Raw genomic sequence first — 22,593 nt, 5'->3', positions numbered from 1 at the left:
ACATACTTTTCCATTGCTTAGATTTTTTTCTATATAATAACTTCATAAATGCCATTTTTAAGTCCCTAGATCTCCCACTGTTCTGGTAAAATAAAAGAGGGGAAAACTGAGCTTATCCCCAGAAGACAGTGAACCTAAAATTCCTACCTATCGTCGACTCTGACCATTCTGAACCACTGTCATTACTACCAGCATTCTATAGCAAAACTATTTGTCAGGAACTTAGACTCAGCAATCTATTGAGTGCTAATTACTATTTTTAAGGGTGAGTCAGAGAAATTACTGAATCAACAATAACTCAGATAGTACTGAGATCTGTAACTCAGGATTGAGTCCTCCTTCTGATCCTATCAAAACCAAACTGTGAGCTTCCTAAAGTCTAGGCCTAGGTCTTACATAATATGTAATCAATATGGGTTGGATGAATGAGACATAGTAAATGAACTATGAAAATTAAAGGGGGAGAGAAAAGAATGCAGAGAAGGATAAGCCAATAGGAGACACAAGGACTTTACACTTCAACTAGGAATCCAATTCACACACATGAAATGAAAAGTAAAATATTTAAAATGTGACATACAAGTAAATACAAAAAATTATATAAACTAGTAACTGAGTATGTAAGTGCAGCTCATATACAGAGAAAATGACTGGTCCAAGTGTGACAAGGTTCACTGGAAAATGTCTCCTCAGAGAGAGAAGGCTTTAAGAAGAACATTTTTACTGGAAAGATAAGAATATACCAACATATTAAGTGGAGAAAGTAGCAAATACCAAGAAATAAAGGCTGAAAACATACAGCAGGAAGAAAGGTAATTTACCTGAATGTCATACAGAAAACATCTTTAAGAATAAGAAGATAGAATGCTGGTAAGGGAGGGGAAAAAAATGTTAGAAAACCTTTAAAAAAAAAAGCACAAGGATAAAAAACTGAAATATAACACAATTCGAACTAAGGTACTTCTTGAGTGACTTGATGAAAAGCGTCTGATGAAAATTATTCTAACAGTGCTGTGCAGCATGGAATAGAGCATGGAAGAGGCAGGAAGGCCAGTTTTGCTGCTGCAATCATGTCAGCAAGAAGTGATGAGGACGGCAACTACAGATGTAAAAAGGAAGAGAATGACCTAAGAGACATGATGGCGAAAGAATCAGCAGAACATTGCTGATAAATTAGATGGGGGAGGAGGGAGAGAGGTACGAAAACGAAAGTACTAAACGGGTGATGTAAAGGTTTTAAATGTAGCAACTCTAAGACCAGAGGTAAATGATAACAGGAAAGGAAAAAGATGACGGAAGGAAGAAGACCTGGATAGAAGAAATTTTAACTAAAAGGAAATAGGCAATTGTGTCAAAGGCAACTAAGGCCTACAAAAGGATTGAGAAAAACAAATCAACAAACAAAAAATAAGTTAGCTAGGAAAGGATTACTTCCAACATATGAGAATTCTATTTACAGGAAAGGAGTAAATACCTTAGACACAAAGGCAGAGCCAACTAATAATAAGATAATAAGGTGTGCCTTAATCTGTGCCAACCACTATCCTAAGCACTTTACAATATTGCCTGATATGCTCACAACAATCCTATGATATGGGTACTTACATTTATCTCCAATTTACGGATGGAGAAACTGAGACATAGCAAGGTTTAATAAAGTTACAGAGTAAGTTGTGGAGGTCAGATGTGCACCTAAACAGTCTGGCTCCTAAGTCCATGTTCTCAACCAGCTCAATATTCTAGGATTAATTAAGACTCTGAGAAGACTGATGACAGACCCCAAAAAAGTAAGTAATTAAATTTGTGAGGGCAAAGTTTCAAAATGGCATACTATGAAAAAATCTTGCTTAATGGATCCAGAAAACTAGAATAGGAGAGAATTTATTGGGGGAAAAAAAAGAAGGCAAGACTGCCTTAAGAGTTGGAATGTGAAAATGAACTGATGATATAACCATAAAAGACTCGATGTTTGGGCATAATATTGGGTTGGCCAAAAAGTTCGTTCGGGTTTTTCCATACGCTCTTACTAACCATTAAGTATAACATCTAGAAAAACAGCCTTGCTTAACCAGAGCATATCCCATGGCACAATTTAGTGGTATAAACAGTTATAGAGAATGGATATGCAACGTTTAACATAATGCAGGCAAATGTCGGGGAGAAAACATTTCGAGTTTCAAACAGGTATTTAAGATTACCAAGCCCTCTACCACAAACCAAACACGTAGAAGGTTCTCAGTAGGTATTATGCTTGTCCGTGCATTTTCCAAATGTTCTGAGGACCACATTATTAGAGTTATCTAGTATGTTTCTAAAGGACGCATACTCCTAGGCCCATCTAAGATTTTAGGAATCTGGTGGTGGAGCTCAGCAAGCTAAAATTTTAATACTCTTTCCAGGCAATTCTTTTGCACAAAAGTTGCACTGCCTTCCTTCCTCTGCTGCAGCCTGTGTTAGCAGTAAACACTCCCCAACTGTTTCTCTCCTGTGGCTTTGTATTGACTCAGATCTTCTAGGTTCTTTCATTGCCTATGCTTGACTTGTGTTTATTTCTAAAATTTCAGTCCTGGTTTGGTAACATAATCAAGACTTGGTTCTGGAGTTATTAGCCCTGAAATCCATATCAACTTCAATACGGACATTGGGTGGGGGAGCTCTAGTTCTTTCCCCTGACATCATAGATTTTCTTTTTTTTTTTAAACTTATTTATTTATTTATTATTTATTTTTGGCTGTGTCGGGTCTTAGTTGCAGCACGCAGGATCTCTAGTTGCAACATGCGGACTCTTAGTTGCAGCATGCATGTGGGATCTAGTTCCTCGACCAGGGATTGAACCCAGACCCCCTGCATTGGGAGCATGGAGTCTTACCCACTGGACCACCAGGGAAGTCCCTAGATTTTCTGTTAAAAATAAAATATGGTGTTGACTGGACACTGGACTGACCCAATATGTCTTTTACCTTTTTATTGAAGTATAGTTGATTTACAATGTTGTGTTAGTTTCTGGTGTACAGCAAAGTGATTCAGTATATTCTTTTTCATTATAGGATATTGAATATAGCTCCCTATGCTATACAGTGGGACCTTGTTTATCTATTTTATATACAGTAGTTTGTATCTGCTAATGCTGAACTCCTAATTTATCCCTCCCCCTCCCCTTCCCCATTTGGTAACCATAAGTTTGCTTTCTATGTCTGTGAGTGTGTTTGTTTTGTAAATAAGTTCGTTTGTATCATATTTTAGATTCCACATAGAAGTGATATTATATGACATTTGCTTTTCTCTGTATGACTTACTTCACTTAGTATGATAATCTCTAGGTCCATCATGTTGCTGCAAATGGCATTATTTCATTCTTTTTTATGGCTGAGTAATATTCCATTGTGATATATATATATATATATATATATATATATATATATATATATATGCATGCCACATCTTCTTTATCCATTCATCTGTCAATGGACATTTAGGTTGTTTCCACATCTTAGCTACTGTAAATAGTGCTGCTATGAACACTGTGGTGCATGCATCTTTTCGAAGTAGAGTTTTCTCTGCATATATGCCCAGGAGTGGGATTGCTGGATCATATGGCAACTCTATTTTTAGTTTTTGGAGGAACCTCCATAGTGTTTTCAATTCCCACCAACAGTGAAGAGGGGTTCCCTTTTTTCCACACCCTCTCCAGTATTCAATATGTCAACTGTTATGTTACCAGATCTGTGTTAAAGAAGATGCTCACTGCTACAGACTCAGCATCTGAATTCCTGTTTATTGCCCCTAAAGTAAAAAGGCGCAAATGTCCTGTCTTTGTCCTGATTTACGGCAAAAGCTTATCAAGGATTGAAGACATTTTCTAATCACTATGCAGACAGAGTCTGTGAGAATGCTCCAGTTTCTGGAATTGTGAAGGAGTGAGTTCTTCTAAGATGTCTTTTGACCCCAACAATGGGACAAATGGTGGCCAAAAAGCTGTCTATTGATATGACGTGGAACTGAAAAGAGAGCGTCTTTATTCAACAGGGATGCCTCATGATAGCAGCAATTAGGATCTTGAAAGAAGGGCTTCTAGGTACTTTCATGCTTTAGCAGATCTGTGATTCAGATTGTAGAAGCTGAAGCCATGTCTCTAGTGTTCCCTCTGGTTCTCTTTCCTTAATCCTGGCTAGTTCTGTAGTCCTACTGTGTCATCGTTCTGGTTGGCCTGAGGTGGCTAACATAAAAAGCTAACACTAAATTATACTGGGAGACTTCTGCCATTTCCTGAAAATTATTTGATCCTTGAAGGATGACATTCAATTCACCTTTGTATCCCAGAGTACCTACACATGCACTGCTAGTCTTGACATATTTAACTGAATGCCCTGTTCAATCCCCACAAAAGAATCCTCCTCATGTAGAGCACACAAAGGCATTAGCTTTATATGAAAGGTGGCTTCCTCCTGCATCCTACTCACCAAGGTCATGGAATAGGAACAGACATCTAACTCCTGGTCATGCAATACATTCAGATTTCTCTCTCGCCAACTGAACTAAAAGAAACACACTGTCACCACTAGGAGGTAAGCTTTAGCTGAAGGAAAGATCAGTTCAAGTCAGCAATATGGCCAACCAAATCCACGTGCAAGTCAAAGTTATGGAGAAGCAGAAACCAAGAAAAACTATAGCAAGGCAAATAGAAGTGGAAGGGAGAAGTGGGAAAGGTACATGAAGCAGACCTGTAAAGAGAAGGCAAGACAAGAAACCATATATCCCCAGAATGAGAGGCAGAGAGAGACTAGCTTCTCAGGTCCTGACAGTTCTCCCATTTGCACAAGGTCTAGTTGTTCTTTATCAATCGAAAAGAGCTGGATCCCTACAACAACCTCTCCTTGAAGCCAAACAATTCCTGATTAAAGCACTATTTTTTTTAGAATGTACACCAAGATATACAAAAAGCTGGCAACAGATAAATCCAAAGAGAAAAAAAATTGTACCAGGAAGAAAGTGAAATCTCAGATAGCCAGCAAGTTCTCTAAATATGAATTTTACTTATCAGGAAGAACCACCAATATTTACCATATTCTTATCAATGAAACAAATTAAAATTTAATTGATGTTTTCAAAGAAAATTATCAGTGTTGACAAAAAAATTGTCTCAAACCCAGAAGAGACAAAAACCACATGACATATCTTTTAATATATTTGAAAATATTTTGTAAGCCTACTTAAAGCAGACCTTTGTTGTTTGAGGTCTGTAATAATCAGTAGTACATTGGATTAATAGCCTCATCTTTGAAGACAGGCTTTATAACTCATACAGCTGATAAAGGGGAGGCAAAGGCCAGCCCTGTAACTAGCCTTTAACCTGATTGATGGTCCTTTCTTGTACCTAGACTAACAATAGTATCTTTACCATTTTTTTTCTTCTAAAGATATTTTCTCTGAAAACAGTCTTTGAACTGACTTTCTCCGAAGAGTATTCCCATATAACAAATCCCAAATAAAACCATAACATGAGTTCACAATAAATTGATCCAACAAGTTTGCTTCAACACTGTCAAAGACCAAACTAACGTCACAATAACTATAATTTTGTTTATCTAATACAGATTCTAGCATATATCCTCTCTGGCAAGAAATATATCATTTAAGCCTTGAATTCATTTAAATCATACACATTCGATTTACAGACATTTTTAATATTATTGTTAACTTTTTACTAAAATGTTTAATAGGTACTAATATTGTAAATCTTCAATTAAGTAAAGTTTGCCAATTTTTAAATTCTCATAAGAAAGCTTAATTGGAATTTTCCATAAAAACTTTCAAGATCGGCCTCCCTGGTGGCACAGTGGTTAAGAATCCGCCTGCCAATGCAGGGGACATGGGTTCGATCCCTGGTCCAGGAAGATCCCACATGTCACGGAGCAACTAAGCCTGTGCACCACAACTACTGAGCCTGCACTCTAGAGCCTGTGAGCCACAACTACTGAGCCCACATGCCACAACTACTGAAGCCCATGAGCCTAGAGCCCATGCTCCGCAACAAGAGAAGCCACCACAATGAGAAGCCCACGCACCGCAACAAAGAGTAGCCCCCGCTCATCACAACTAGAGAAAGCCCACGCGAAGCAACAAAGACCCAGTGCAGCCAAAATTAATTAATTTTTAAAAAAACTTTCAAGATGTGCCAAAAGAACTTCCAAACTACAAAAGGCAAAAGAGTGACGTTACTGACCCAATAATTGGTATCTTTCTCCTTATGCTGACAAAACAACAGAATTTATGAATAAGAGGAATTATTTAATCTCTGGGGTGATAAGAGTTCTGTATCTTGATTGTGGTGGTGGTTACAGAATCCACACGTGATAAAATGGCAAAGAACTATACATACACATAGTACCAATGCCAATTTCCTGGGTTTAATATTGCACTAAAGTTATGTAAGATGTAACCATTAGGGGAAACTGAGTGAAAGGTACAGGGCCCTCTCTACTATTTTTGCAACTGCCTGTGAATCTATAATTATTTAAAGATTCCACTTATACGAGGTACCTAGAATAGTTAAATCCATAGAGTCAGAAAGTACATTGGTAGATGCCAGGGCCCGGGTGTGGGGAGGGGGAATGGGGAGTTCGTGTTTAAAGGAGACAGAGTTTCAGTTTAGGAAGGTGAAAAATCTGGGAGATGGATGACGGTAAGAGTTACACAACAATGTGAATGTACTTGGTGCCACTGAACTGTAAAGTTAAATATGGCTAACATAGTATGTTTTATATTATGTGACTTTTACCACAATAAAAAAATATTTTAAAAAAGTAAATAAATAAGCAAACAATTTTTAGTTTAATTAATAACAAAAATACCACAAATATAAAAAAATTAACCTAAATACCCTGTTTAGTAGACTGGAAAACTGAGACCTACCCAGGTAATACACACAAACTTTCAAGGTCAATAACAGAGTAAAGGCACCTAATTGATATGCTGTTGACTAAGATTAGAAGTAACCAATCACTTGCGGCCATTAACAATATCTTGTTTTACCGAAGATAATCAGGTCGGTTGATGCCTGGGTTGCATTAAAATGCAATCAGTATATATATATTTTTAACTATTATACTTTATTTAAAGGAAAAAACTTTTTCTGAGGGGAAAAAAATCTCAAAAGAAATTTATATTTAACCTTAGAACTTCCACGTTTAAAGGAATATGAGTGTTTTGAAGAGCATGACACAGTATTCCAAATAAGATCATTGCCATCTTTTCAAAGAGGTCTTCCTCAGACAACAAAGTGAACAGCAACTATTCTTGTCCCTAATGGTTCTAAACAGCTACAACGTAAAACTAAACACAGGCTATCTTTGACTCCAGAAAATGGATTTTCAACCAAATAAAGATAATATTCAGAATAGCTACTTTCAAGTTCCCCACAGTGAACAATTATGTTCCATGAAGGCAAATGTTGGCTAAATTAGTGGTTGCAAACTACAGTCATAATATAGCCTCCTACAAAAATTACATTCTAAAGTCTGAACTGATACCTTAGCTATCATCCTGCTTCCTCTACACAATCATTGTGGGTAACATTTATCCTTATGAGACTCAGTTTGGTAAAAACAGGGCACTCTTTCTCCTCCTTGAGAGGAATGAGACATAGATGTAAATCACCATATGTATATCATCTACCACTTTGGAAAATCAACTGGAGCGGTCGAGCCACCCAACCTCAAGTATAAACATCAGCATGTAAATAAAACTGATGTCTGTCTAAAGTGGCTTCCAGATCATATAATGCAACCATGCAATTGTTCCAATAGCAATGTAAAGAAAACACATTACCTGAAATGGAACAAGGATTCAGATTTGTGGGGGGAAAAAGTGACAGAAGCTACACAAAGTTAATAGGTCTTCAATGAAGTCAGTGAGAAGATAAGAAAAGTCAGATTAACAAGGGGAAATCTAGGTTAGAAACATAAGAATGTATTAACGGGGCTAAAAAGTTAATTTTAAAATTGTAGCCTGAATTAGGCAGCAATTTAATATTACTTTGTACTTTGGGAGAAAAAAACAGAAGCCAGAGAATATGGAAGCATTCTTCACATAGCAATATACTTTAAAGTTCACAATTCTTTACTTTTGAAGACATTACTAACAACTGCAACTCTCACAGATTCACACCCAACCCTCCTTATCTATACTAAAGAGGCTTGTTGGGCCTACCAGCAGTTTGGCATGGCTAAGGCATAGGGTCTGGGATTGGTAATGATAAATTATAAGGCAGGAACCAGTACATAATCTATCTGGTATAACATGATAATTATATAGTTAATATTTACGATATGCCAAGAGCAGTCTAAGGACTCAACGTCATTCTAAGGGCTCACAATAATCCTATGAAATAAGGAGTATTTATTCCCTTTCAACAGATGAGAAAACGGAGGCCCAGACAGATTAAATCATTTGTCTAAGGTCACATAGCTAGTAAGTGGCAGAGCCAAGATTTGGACACAGGTGGAATGATAGTTTGGATTTATCTGAAAGGCTAAGGAGCCAATGAAGGATTATAAGCAAAGCAAGACCAATATTCAAATTCCCATTTTATTTTAGCAAGATCTATCAGGTAGGAGTGAATAACGACTAAGGAAGAAAACTGAAACCTCAAAATTAGTTAAGAGACTGAGGAGGAAAGACAGAAATGATGAAGGCCTCAGTTAAGGGAATAGCAATAGAATGAAAATAATTGAATAGATATATACAGAGGATATAAAATCAACTTGACTTACGATTGGAAAAGGGAGAGTGAGGATGATTCCAAGGCTTCACTGACTAGGCCCAAGCCAACAGCTTCACATTTTGATCATACTATTACTTTATCAAAAGCAGAAAGGTTTAGTATTAAATCATCCTCATATCAGCAACAGCCACAGTATTTGACTTTCTCCTCTCTGAAAAATGCGACTAAATAACTTACAGTTACTGCCACTTGGCAACTCCACACTAACTGTTTAATATGCATACAGTAAAGACAGCTATTAAATATTTTCGATAAATGACACGCAGACCATCACTGAACATAACATGGACAGAGAAGCTACAGAGAATCTGTGAAATTTAGCAAACGTTCTTATAATCAGCACTCTAAATTTAAGAAAAATCTAAATGCCCTTTAAATGGATTAGAATCATTTTACCACTTATAGGAAGAGGTCTGTAGACACCTCTTTTAAGATTCAAAAAAAGTAAAACTCATTACTTGAAAGTTAAATCGACTAGGTTCTTTTTTCCCCTTCTGTCTGTAAATGTAAACAAACAAAAAAAACCCCACTATCCTTATAGCCCAAGCCAAGGATCTGTAAAATACTACATTAGGATTATAATAACCACTGGAAAAACTTACTGCAACTTCAACCTTATTACCACTGTAAGGGTAAAACTATGCTAAAGCCAGGGCCTTCCAGTAACTAAATGCTCTTAGAAAGTGTCCAAAACAATGTATAGTAAATTTCCAATTTGTTTCATCTAAGATCAAGAAACACAAGTTATCTAAAGTACTGGGTTATATTTAAATAGGCTCTAACTAAGAGTTTTACATCACATTATCACTCAGAAAAATCTATACTCTTTACTTAGGATGGGACCTAAGACCAGTAAGTCACCTGGGGGGTAGGGGGTGGGGAGGGGAAGTTGCACCTAGGAATTTAATCACATATTACCTAATATTATTTTCAGAAAAATTTAAATACCACTAGCTTTCTTTGTGAGAGAAACAGATTTTGGCAGAATCTGCTAAAATCATGGTTTGCAGTGATACTGAAAATCTCCATAGCTTCTATAACATGGACAACATGTGGTGGTGCTTACTCTGGTTTCTAGCTTGAGCCGTTTTTTAGAGTCTCCTATTATTTGTGGTTCAGATTCCTTTTTTATGGGTTGCATGCCTGATATACACCACTATCATATAAAAACAAACATAAAGGTGCTTTATATATGTGAGTGCATATGTGAATGTACATACATGACACTTTAGACAAGCTGTGATTTCCACTCATAAACAACTTTTTTTATAAAGTTCTACTAAATTGAGAAGTAAAAGCCAACAGTTAAGAAAATAATCTAACCATACAGCAAAGGGAGCTGTAAAATTAATTCTGAAAGCCAAAAAAACCTAAATAAAGCAGGTACGCAAAACAAACCCAACCTACTTTCACCGAGCATTTTTAAGTTTAGCTATAAATGTTAACATTTTTTAAAAGTTGAGGAGTATACCAACTTTCATTTATGAAAAATGACACCCTAGGATAAATTTCTAATTCCCAAGAGAAATAAGTCAAGTTTAAAGATCTGCATACAAAAATAATAGAAGAGCTGCAAAGAAATGAATCGAAAAAGCAAACATGGTTTTACAGGAAACATGGAAGCTATCTGAAACATTAAAAGTGGAATGGACTTATTATCAATATAACAAACAAAAGATCCAAAATGAACAAATTAAGCATAAATACGCCCCATGTGTTTAACTTCTTCTGAAACAAGCAATGCCATACGAATCAATACTTGCCACAAATATTGCCATAAATTGGTCACTTCTATCTTTTTAAATGATGAAACAATGAAAGGTTTGTTGAAATGTATTTATAACTTACCAATACTGAGCTATTAAGTTTCTATTAGTGATGCTTCCACTAAGGATTTGTGCTAAAAAGACTGAAATCTATTCATACAGCAGTGAAAAATGAAGCCTCGCTAAAGACATTCAATATAAAGCTGACCCCTAAAGGCTCCTTGATGCACGTTTGCAACCACAGTATTCACAGTATGCAGTACACTAGCAACAGATTGGTTAAAAACAGTTTGGATTTTCAACCTCCCATTATACAGGCAACATTTTTAGAAGCAATCACATTAAATAAATATGTCTTTCACAGTTACAGGATGAAATTTTAAGCTTGACAGGCACCAATGCCCTGATTTTCTACTTTTTTCGTAAACCATATGACTTCCACATGCTGAGAACGTATTATGCTTTAACCTGCAGTAAAGGCTTTACAACATTTTAATGCTCAGTGCCTAACATGCAACAGAAGCACCCCACCCCATCGAATGCAAGAAATATATCTGGTTTCAACCAAAACACTAGTCAGAAAAAGTTTAATGAACGCCTTTCCCAGTAACTAACTTTGCATTTCCGTAGAGGTAAACAAACAAAAAGAAAATCTGAGGCGAGGGTGGGTGGAAGAGAAAATCTTCTTATATTTTAATATTTTTCCAACCCTTAACAAACATTTTAGTCTTTTTATTTCTAAAATAATTATTGAACATTTTTAAACACTATGTCTAATAGAATATCTTTCAGCAGAAAAACACTCTATTATGCAGTTACACAGGATTTTTCTCCAGTTTTTGCAAAGTAATATTTCAGGCTAAAATAGAAGGTAAAAACAAATAATTCTGGAAATCCTAGTCTATAGCAAACTGAAACCTCAACTTTGTATCAACATATTTTATGTTCTAAATTTGAGATTTAGAAAACACATCCATTTTTTTTTCTATTCAGGTCAATCTAAATATATATGCTACCTCATGTTTATAGACAGCTTATCTGTGAATGACCAACTGCAGAAATTTCAAATCAAAGGTTATAAAACATACCATAAAATTACACACTATGTGACTTTCAGTTTTTATGGTATCTAAGGTCCTTCACTGATAGATTCAAGAATTGATAAGTTTGGATATGTAAATATGTAAATACATTAAATTCTCAGCAGTCGAAAGAGAAATTATGCCAAATCCTTTAGTTATTTAAAAGTCCATTACACGAAAAATCTGTGACAAAAGAATGGTTATTGAAAAACTTATATTTCAGACCGAAAGAAGTACAAATTATATTATCTTAAATCTCCTGGTGTAATGTTTTTAAATATTAAACACTGTGAGAAACAAGAGATGTTGCAATCCTCTTTCCTTTATAACTCCAATTGAAACTAGGAAGAAAAAAAAATCAGAATTCAAATTTGCCAAACTTGACTTATACACATAACTCAACTATGTCTATCTTAGTTGTGCAATTTTAAAATAAGTTCAGTGCAAAGCACTGCGATCTTGATGTGATAATTACCTGTGGAAGAAATGCAAAATAAAAACAAATGCAGGTCCTTTTCATCGAATGATGCATTTCACAGCAAAACCACTAAAAGCACAACCACGTAGCACAAACTAAATAAACAGGCACAGGAGGCAGCATGTCCATCCAGGAAGAGAAATGTACCACGCCAAGAAAGAAAGGAAAGAAGGAGGGAAGGAAGGCAGACAGGCAGGCGGGCGGGCAGGCAGGCAGGCAGGGAGAGAAGACAGAGGTTTCTATACCTGCAGGATCCCAGAGAAATGAACTAGTCACATCATTCTCTCCTATATGATACGTAGGGTTTTTAAAGCTCCAGGGTAAATAAAAACAGCAACCACTCTATACCACCATTCAACTTTCCATAGTACAGAATCTTTAATGCCAACTGCATTCTCCCCTTCACTCACCCAGTGTTTCCTCTCTCTTCCATACCAGCTTTCAGACAAATGCGAGACAGAACAGGGTGGGGTAGGAGAAAAATACAAGCAGCGCCTTTCCGCTACTCCCCCCGCACCTCCAACAATTTCCAACAGTTCTTCCTACTACGAAAATAAGTCGCCCTATCTCAGGATACACAACAGTCATTCCGTGTCTTCAGTAGACACACAGAGACGCGTACACATGGCAGCACTCCCGAAGCCCCACCCCCAAGCCCCCGAATCTTAAGTACTGTTTAATCTATATTGAACGCGAAGACCACAGCGAGATCCCTACACCTACTGTTTCGGGGTGAGGGTGGGTGGAGGACTCCTTTCAAAGTAGCCCCAACAGTGTAACCAAAACACGGTTCCGGAATAAAATATTAAGAACACTTTTCCTTTCCCACCTAGCTGCCGACTTCAGGATGCAAAAAGCCATCTCCACACCCCCGCATCGCTCCAGGGCTCCTGCCCGGAGTTTGGGGTGGAGATGCGTCCCGGGAGGCGGGGAGGAGTGTGAGCGGGCGATGGGACACAAACGAGTCGCTCACCGCGGCCACCCTGCGCCGCGTCGCCAGCCCAGAGGTTCAGGACCCGCACCTCGCGCACGCCTCTCCGCCCAGGCCCAGCTAAAAGCTCCGACTCCGGCTCTCGAACTTCCTCTCCGGAGTCGTTTATTCAAGGCGAACACATCACCCAAGTACACGTCACCCAGTTTCAAACACAGTTCTGCACCCCAAACAAACCCACACACCTCAAATTCCCCTCACAGTTTCCCAAACTCCAAACAAGAGACCCCACCTCCAGGATTCAAACCTTCCGCCCATCGGGGAGGCAACCAGGAGAAAAGAGTTGGGGAGCAACCGACGCCTTTCCATTACCGCCCCCACAAACTGCCCCACCCCAGACCCTGCGTCCGGGTCGCCCCCGTCGGAAGCCCCCCGCTTCCTCCCTCCACTCAGTCGGGCCGCTTAAGAGACCCATCCCCAGCCCACTCACTTTTTCCCCCAAACCCCTCCAAAAAAAAAAAAAAGTGAAGAGAAAGAAGTGAGGAAAGAGACTTGAGATAGTCCGGCTTCCAAACCGCTCGACTCACCTCAGAATCCTTGCTGAGTTCTCTCCGCCCGGCACAGCCCCCTCCCCAACGTCCCGGTACGAAGGGCTGAGGTAGGGAGGAGGGGAAAGCGGGAGGGGGAGGGGTGTCTTCCGCGTGGGGCGCCCGTCGGGAGGGGACTGGGGAGGGGTTGAGGCCGGCGCAGGAAGAGGAGAAGGGGGAGGGGAGGCCCCTATCTCCCAGTCTCCCCCTGAAAACCTCCCTTGTCTCAATCACATCAGACTGACTGTCTTTGTCTGGCTGACAACCGCCATATTGATATCAACAGCCCCGCTCCCACCTGCTGCCGCCTGGCGGCCCTGGGAGTTGTAGTTCCTGCCTCCCTTGAGTAAAGGCGCCGGACCGGGCGTCCGGAGGCCCCAGGGAACTACAGCTCCCGGCAAGTCCCGCGCCCATCCGCCTTCCCACAGGGAGGAGGGGAAAGGGGCGCCAAAGCCGTAGGGACTACACATCCCAGAATACAATGGATCCCGGGCCCAGAAGGGGGACATGATATCATGCTGGGGTGGAGAGGGAGGATGAATTGGCGGCCGGGATGAATTTGAGCTGACGGAAGGAGGTATTCTGAGAGGAAAGGGAGGAAAAGGAAAGACGACCACAGTTCCCATGATGCACGGAGAGATGACTACATTTCCCATGATGCAGCGGGGGGGGCGGTGCGTAGGGAAGAAAGACTGCATGTCCCGCGATGCTCTCTGCAGGCCGGTGGCGGAGATTGAACCGGAAGACGCTTTCTGGGTCTGAGGAGTGGAGTGACTGGTTTTGAACAGCCAAAAGTCCAATATGAAACTGGTGAGTCTCCGCTCTTAGGTCAGAGGGCATATCCTTTTGGACTTCGTCGTTTCCACCTTGGGAAGGGAACCGTCGCGGAGGAGGGGTGTCAGGGACTAGAAAGTGGGGTGGACTAAGGAAAGCTACTGTTTGTTGCTGAGGAGTTTGAATCCCACCTCCCACCCCCGACCCCCCGTAACTGCCTGGTCTTATTCATTCCTTGGCGGGTCCCTTTGGTTAGATAAGAGATTGACTCTGTCACCTTTCTTCACATACAAACTAACATTGGGCTTAATGAACCAGGTTTGTTTCGCAGCCGCCACGTGAGTGTTATAATGGGTTAATTTCTTTCCACGAGATTGGCACTTGATAAGCGTTTCTTCCTACGGTTGTTGAGAAGGCTTTGGTTAACATATGAACAGAGTTTAGAAAATACTGGGCAGAGCGTAATCTCTTATTAAATTTTCCGTTATAGACTCCTAACTGCCCTTGCTGTTCAGAGAAGGACGAGGTCAGGGTGTGATCTTGGAGGATTTGAATCTTAAACCCTGTGTAAGATGGGCTGAAAGGAAGTGTTAAGGCGGTCCAGTCTAGAGCTGTAAGGGACTGCGTGAGCCAAGGTTAGATGGAGCATGCCAGGATACCTGGAAAAGTCTTTGCATCACAAAACTCAAACACTTGGCTTATAGGAAAGCTGCTCAGGCCTTTGTTTTGAGCCATTTTACTCTGTGCACACAGATTTAACTAGTTTACTCCAGCTGTATGGGATTAGTAATAGCATAATTAGAGTAGAGAAGCAGGTGTGAGATGCTGTTTCTCAACCTTTTAAAATTCATGTTCCTGCAGCCAAGTGTTGTCAGGCTTTACTTTCTGTAGTTTTTGTAGAAAAACAAAAGGTTTCTTTTCTTAATTATTTGAGCATGCTTTTGCAAAGTGCACGCGTACATACACACACACGCTACAGACATATATACTCTGCACAGTGTCAGCTGTTTTCTGAGAAGTCAGAGAAAGTATTAAAAGTGGATTCAGGGCTTCCCTGGTGGCGCAGTGGTTGAGAGTCCGCCTGCCGATGCAGGGGACGCGGGTTCGTGCCCCGGTCCGGGAGGATCCCACATGCCGCAGAGCGGCTGGGCCCATGAGCCATGGCCGCTGAGCCTGCGCGTCCGGAGCCTGTGCTCCGCGACGGGAGAGGCCACAGCAGTGAGAGGCCCGCGTACCGAAAAAAAAAAAAAGTGGATTCAACTCCAGAACTGTCTCTATCTACAGCTGCTTAGGTAAGGAGAAGGGCACAGATCAGTAGACGTTGAGAGTAACAATTTGCTCCTGGGTCAGATTTGGAAACATTTAAAAATGCAGAATTGAAAGTCACTACCCTTGCTCTAAAGAAGCATGCAATCTAATGAAGAAGATACAAAGGTAATGAAAAAGTTATAATTCACTGTGTTCGTGTTCAGGGTTTGGGGATTGAGAGGATAATGAGGGTGCATGGGGAGTGTGAGACAGCTCCTTGGAAAGGCGACTCTTTAACTGATAAGAAGGGTGAGTAGGCTAGGACCTTCTTGAAGAGGGTTCAGTTTATAGAAACAACAGAGCTTGGCACCAGAATGGTTGAAACACAGACCATGTTCCCTCAATAAAAGATAAATCACAATTGGTGTGCTTGGTGCAAAGGCAGGCAAGTGGGAAACAGCTTTTTTCCATAACAACTCATTTGCTGAGGGTATCAGAGAGTAGGGTTTAGTTTACATATACTTTGGTTTGCTTATAAACTCCTCCTGCTTATTTTATTTAGAGATGTGAAAACGTGGAAAAAAGTAGAAACTCACTTTTTTTCCTTTAAGAACCATAAAATGCCTCAGAGGAAGAGGAAGTATTGTCTATACTCCCTCCCTCTTTACTTGTCATCCACGTAGTACATAACTAAAAGTCATTTGGTAGTTGATGATTTGTAATGCAGAATATCTTTCAACACAGCAAAGTGGTTTCAAAAACATTAGCATATTAGCACTCAGTAAGTTAGACTTCTTTTTTTGTGTCATGCCTCCCATAGAGTTGGAATAAATCCTCCATGGCCTAAAAATTTTAACCTTTTTTACTGCATCAGAAATATGTAGTAAGCCATATTTTATATTTATATCATGAAACACAGAAATACATGTTATCAAGCACATTCTTGTTTTGGAGATGATGGCTTCTCCAAATATCCATCCCACGCCCAATGTATGACCACATCTTTTTGATTCTGCGGTTCTTGAACTGGTTTGTGTCTCTCCAGTCCCACTAATACTCCCTTTGTACGGGCTCTTTTCACTTGACACTTGGAATTCAACAAGGCCTTCTAACTGGTCTCCCTGCACTCAGTCTCAACACCCTCCAATCCATTCTCTACCCCGTATCCCAGAAGTTGCTTGAAATTGCAGAGTTCCCTAAAACCCCTCAGTAGCTTCCTTTGCCCTTAGGATAAAGTCTTACAATTCTTGACTTACCTGGTCCTCCCAACTTCTCCAGCCCTCCTCTCTCTTGATCTCCTCGTTCCAATTATATTGCACGTCTTCCAGTTCCTTGAACTCCCCCTGCTCTCTTTTTTTTAATTAATTAATTTCGGCTGCACCAGGTCTTAGTTGCAGCATGCAGGATCTTTAGTTGCGGCATGTGGGATCTAGTTCCCTGGCCAGGGATCGAACCCGGGCCCCCTGCATTGGGAGTGCGGGGTCTTAGCCACTGTGCCGCCAGGGAAGTGCCCCCCACCCCACTCTCTTTTGCCTCTGGGACTTTAAATCTGCTCCATTGCCTCCACCTGTTTTTTGCCTGACTTATTTCTTCATATATTTCAGACCTCTGTTTAAATAGCACTTCTTCAAGGTTTCCGTGAATTAAGTACCCCTGTTATGTGCTTCCATGGCACACTTCCTTTTTTATGGCACTTGTAATTATTGGTTTTATGTCTGTCCTCCTTGTGGACTCTTGAATTCCCAGGGCCCGAAACATTGTGTGATGCCACTAAATAGTAGTTGAATAAATAATTCTTGAAAGATTGTCAAGGTCTGTTAATATTCTTGAGAAAAGATTAAGGGGTGAACTCAAAACATTACAATAAGCAATAACCATTGGAGTGAAAAAGAATGATTGCTGCCTTTTATGGAGCACTTACTGTGTGCCAGGCATTGTGCTAGGGAGGTACTTGCTATTTAGTGTCACATTTTATCCTTTGATCTAGATGATAGTGTTCCCATTTTATAGAAGAAAAACTGAGCCTTCAGGAGATGAAGTGGCTCGAAGTTACGCAGATGAAAAGAGTGGTAGACCCAGGATCTGAACCCAAGATTTCTTCCTCCAAAGTCTGTTGCTTAATGAGGGCAGGGACTCTGGTGCTTTGCACAGGGACCAGCACATGCTGGGTTATCTCTCACAGAAACGAAGCCAGAATGCAGACTGAGAAAGTTCATTCAAGGATATTTTCTAAATTAGCTTTAAATCTGAGTTTGGCTGAGTTAAGATCTTAAGAAAGATTATTGGTAAGAAATTAAACTCTGGGTACTTCCTTGATCATCTAAAGGGCTCCATATCAGAGCATACCAGTTGAGTACCCAGGTTGGTGTCTATACTACCCAATTTAGCCTCTGTGATGCCATTTATAGTTCTCTAACCTTACCTATCACTGTCTTGGTGGCTTTTCACACACCCAAAGGAAGATGCTGGATGCCAATATAATGTAATCCTTGGATAGCTCCTTCTTAGAGAGATACCAGCTCAAAGGATTTTAATGACTGTCTATAATATCAGGCAGCTTTATTTAACTAAGGAAAATTAATTGGCACGTTCAGTTAATCAGAATAATTTTGAAAGGAACAGGAAAATTAGAAACGTGTCCTCTAAATTAGCACATTTTAGAACATGTTCTGCTTTTAGTATAGATTGAGCCTAATTGGGTGCACCCTGATGGCCAAATTCAGCAAAGGGTAGAAACTAGAATTCACCTGGGTCTTTACCAAAAGACCATGAGACAAAAAAAAAAAAATACCGAATACATTGACAGAAATTGAATTTGAAACATCATGGCCAGGAATTTAGTCATTAAAATAGATGAAGGTTAAAGTGAATAAAATGATAAGAAGCAGTTCAAGAATGCATTGTGTGTCATACTTCCTATAGATAGTTCCAGTGATGGAGAGAATCTTCTAGTTTATTCAGTCAAAGATTTTATTATGCAACCACAGTATACCTTTGGCATTCAGAGTTTTAATACTTTCCATTCTAACTATTACATTTGACCCCAAAGATCGATGACAGGGAATTATTTGTAATTTTGCTGAGGCACAAATTTGAATGTGCCTTTAAGATGAATGACAGGGGCTTCCCTGGTGGCGCAGTGGTTGAGAGTCTGCCTGCCGATGCAGGGGACACCGGTTCGTGCCCCGGTCCGGGAGGATCCCACATGCCGCGGAGCGGCTGGGCCCGTGAGCCATGGCCGCTGAGCCTGCGCGTCCGGAGCCTGTGCTCCGCGACGGGAGGGGCCACAACAGTGAGAGGCCCGCGTACCGCAAAAAAAAAAAAAAAAAAAGGTAAATGACAATCCTTAGTGAATGAGCCTGATTGCCTCAGAATCCAGGGCTCTCTGCAGTTCTTGTGGCCCACTGTTAAAGGTCTGAAAGAAAGGTCACTTAAACGCTTGTTACGTTATACTTTTTGAATTTGATGGAGGAAATTATATGCTGTAGTTTTATTTACAAACTTAAAGCCTCAAGAAGGCCTTGAGGTATATTCTTTGGTGGTCTATGCTCCTCTATGAAAATGCTGTTTAATTACTACTGGCTTTGGGGGGTGGCGGGGAGGCTCAAACTTTTAACTCACCATGTCTCTTAGGAGAACAGATGGAGCAAAGCAGTGGATTCATGGGCCGCTTCCAGCGGAGGACAAGTAAAGCACCAAGTGGAATTGTAGATTATAAAGAAAATATTGGCTTGAAAGGGGCAAATCCTGCTCCAAGGTCAATTTAACAAATCATTAGAAAGGGGTGTGGTTAATCCTCACCTTGGATCTGAGTGTGATGAATTCTTCCTGCAATTTTCAGACTTGCAGGATCCTTTTGGCTTCTTAGGCTTTGGATTAGGAACAGAAATTTCTTGCTGTAAATTACAAACACTCACACTTTTACCAGGACTTAATTCACCTATTTCAGTACAGTTGTTAAAATGTCAACCTGATTTCACTATCTTTTCTGTGTTTCTCTTTGCTGGTTGATTAGAGTGCCCTCGTGTGTCTTTATGATTTAATATCATTTCAAGTTTTAGGAAGGTCACGTTTTATCATCACCACCTCAGCGTGATAGGTTTTTTCCCTTTAGAATGCTTTCCTCAAACTCTGAAAAGTGACATAAGGCCAAATCACATACATTGTTCAATAGTGCTCTCAGATAAAACCGGCTATTTTAGTCTTGGGCATTTCAAAGTCCTAATGGTTACCCTGAAGATTAAATCTTTTATACTTAAGGCAAAAAATATATATAGCAAGGTTTTTTTCAGTAACAGTTGACTTGAAAAGAAAATTTTATATTTGCATGCAATACATATAGTCTGACATACGGAACAAGCATGACAACATTGCTGTTGCCTATAACTGCAGTAGCACATTTGTTTTGTGACTGGCCTACTCTGCGTACTCAAATCCCTCTGCCATTTGCTCTGATGATCCACAAAGTGTACTTGAAGGACAAGGGCCAAGAATGCATCATGGCCACAGGACTCAGTAAAACCTAGCATTCCAAATGGAAAGTTCTCTCCTGGCTTGCTGAATACCAGCAGAGGTCCAGGGGTAAACTGCTCTTCAGTCATCATCATCAATTTATTCATTCAACAGATCTTCCTGAACACCTGCCTCTTCTGTGCTATGCATTACCCAAGGTACTAGGCATGTTCCAGTGAAGAAAACAGATTTACTCTCTGCCTTTATGGAACGTAAAGTCCAGCGGGCTTACTGTGCAGTTCAAACAATATTACAGTGAACTTCTGATGTAGTGATATTGTTGGGCCCTGGCTCAAGTAGTTTTTGAATATAATGCTTCAAAATGTATTTAATTGTATCCTAGAAGATGCCTTCTTAAAATTGTAACCGACATGGCCAATTTGCCCACTGGTTTACCATTGTACCAGTAATGTATGAGAATACGTTTCCCCACTCTTGCCAGGGATGCCATCTGTTTCTTTACTCTTACTATGTGTCTTACTAATGTAACCATCTTCTTTCATCAGTCCTCACACCCTCTTGTCTCTTAGACTTCGGCTATATTTAGTAAAAGGTCCTTACAGTAGTGATGTATGGATGTGGGAAAATGTACCAAAAAGAGGAGCAGATTTCTTCAGATTAAAAAAATGGTGCCGTGAGAATCTTTAAAAGGAATTTTTCAAAGAACCTCTGGTGTTGCTTTGAAAATGCTGATGCGTGGGAGCAGTAGTTGTTATTATAAGTATTACGGGGTCCGGCAGATTGGAGAGGCACCTGGGTCAAGTGTGTGTAAATGGCAGAGGAGACCTCCGTGCCCCCCAGAAAGGAAAGGGATGACCGGTGAGATGAAACTAGGAGTTGGCATATCAGGAAGGGCTAAGTCAGAAGGACAGATGTCAGAATTTGCGGAGATCCTGAGAAAAGGCAAGAATGCCAACAGAAGATGAGGGGGAATAGGAAAGACGTAGGAGAAAGGAGTTAGCTTGAAAGCCCCAAGGGGCTCGGTGATCAAGACTAACCTGTGGTGGGAATTTTACTGTGAGGAAAACAGGAAGTTTAAATTGCCCCTGATTGACCATATATCTGAAGGAAATGCCCTAAGGGTCTAAAACATTTTAATTTATTGAAAGCACAGCTGAATGAACTTTAGCTCTCTCAAGGATAGATAATCAGATAGATGATGTTCAAGAAAGCCATTCTTTAATAGGAATTGTAAAACTAACACCCTTTTTGCCCTTAAGGTGCAGTTTATTTTTCATTACTCATGCTTATGAATGGGGTGGGGGACCGTGACTAATGAAAGGTCTTGCATAATCTATTCTTCAGATTTATGGCCTAAGCAGAGATTGGCTTTTCCTAAATATAGTATTTCTGCATTTTTCTATTCCAGTAAAATAGAGAAAGGCATAATTAGATGTTCTAATTTAATAAGTCTTCTTTCTCATATGTTTTTTCAGTGTATGAAAATACAGGTAAACAAGAAGTAGTATTAATAATGTAAAGGATATTATTATAATTGTTACTTTTTTTACATTTTTTAAATAGCTTTACTGAGGTAAAATTAACATACCACAAAACTCATACATTTAAAAGGTACATTGCAGTGACTTTTAGTAAATTTACAGAGTTATACAACAATCACCACAATCCAGTTTTAGAATATTTTCATTACTCCAAAAAGATCCCTTGTGCCCATTAGCAATCCCCTTAACTACCTCCAGGCCCAGGCAACCACTAATCTATTTTCTGTCTTGTAGATTTGCCCTTTCTGGTCATTTCATATGAATTGATTCATGCAATATGCAGTCTTCTGTGTCTGACTTTTCATTTAGCATAATGTTTTTGAGGTTCATCCATGTTGTAGCATGTATTGCTCAGTAATATTCTATATGAATATGTCACATTTTGTTTATCCAGGTACCAGTTGATAGACATCTGGATTGTTTCCACTTTGGGGCTATTAATATTGTATGGACATAAGTTTTTATTTCTGATTTCTCCATGTTTTCATTTCTTTGTCTTTCATGATTACACTGGCTAGAACCTCCAATACAATATTGAATAGAAGTGGTGCAAGCAATGGTGCCAGTCTTTTTTCCCCTTCCCAGTCTTAGGGAGAAAGCATTTAGTCTTTCACCACTGAATACAATATGAGCTGTAGGTTTTTCATAGTTGCCTTTTATCAAGTTGATGATGTTCCCTTCTATTCCTGGTTTGTTGACCATTTTTATCATGAATGGGTCTTGGATTTTATCAAGTGCTTTTCCTTTGTGTATCAAGATGATCATATGGTTTTTGTCCTTTATTAATATAGTATATTAACTTAGTTGAATTTTTAATGTTAAATCAATCTTGCATTCCAGGCATAATTCCCAGTTGGTCATGATGTAGAATCCTTTTTAGATATTGCTGGATTTAGTTTGCTGATATTTTGTTGATGATTTTTGCATATAT

At 39.6% G+C, this 22,593-nt stretch overlaps 2 protein-coding genes across 12 annotated transcripts in view; one reads left to right on the top strand and one right to left on the bottom strand.

The window, feature by feature from the left end:
* HMBOX1 (homeobox containing 1) overlaps positions 1 to 13,901 on the bottom strand; it is a 176,796-nt gene extending 162,895 nt beyond the window's left edge. For all 9 annotated transcript variants that reach the window (XM_081236251.1, XM_081236250.1, XM_081236254.1 and 6 more), the window contains exon 1: positions 13,627 to 13,901. The gene's annotated coding sequence lies outside the window, so the exon portion shown is untranslated. The remainder of the gene's footprint in view (positions 1 to 13,626) is intronic.
* Positions 13,902 to 14,218: 317 nt separating this feature from the next.
* Positions 14,219 to 22,593, top strand: part of INTS9 (integrator complex subunit 9) — a 115,777-nt gene continuing 107,402 nt past the window's right edge. For 2 of the 3 annotated variants that reach the window (XM_081237006.1, XM_081237005.1), the window contains exon 1: positions 14,222 to 14,436. Coding sequence is in view for 2 of the 3 variants with exons in the window: in XM_081237005.1 (XP_081093131.1) it covers positions 14,428 to 14,436 (9 nt within the window). In the remaining variant the exon portion in view is untranslated. Of the gene's footprint in view, positions 14,437 to 22,593 lie in introns of all 3 variants that reach the window. The other variant, XM_081237007.1, reaches the window with a different exon arrangement.

This window comes from Mesoplodon bidens (assembly GCF_964165515.1).
Source record: "Mesoplodon bidens genome assembly, chromosome: 6".
NCBI lineage: Eukaryota > Metazoa > Chordata > Mammalia > Artiodactyla > Ziphiidae > Mesoplodon > Mesoplodon bidens.
Note: the sequence above shows the minus strand (reverse complement) of the source record. Positions and strands in the feature narration are given on the sequence as shown.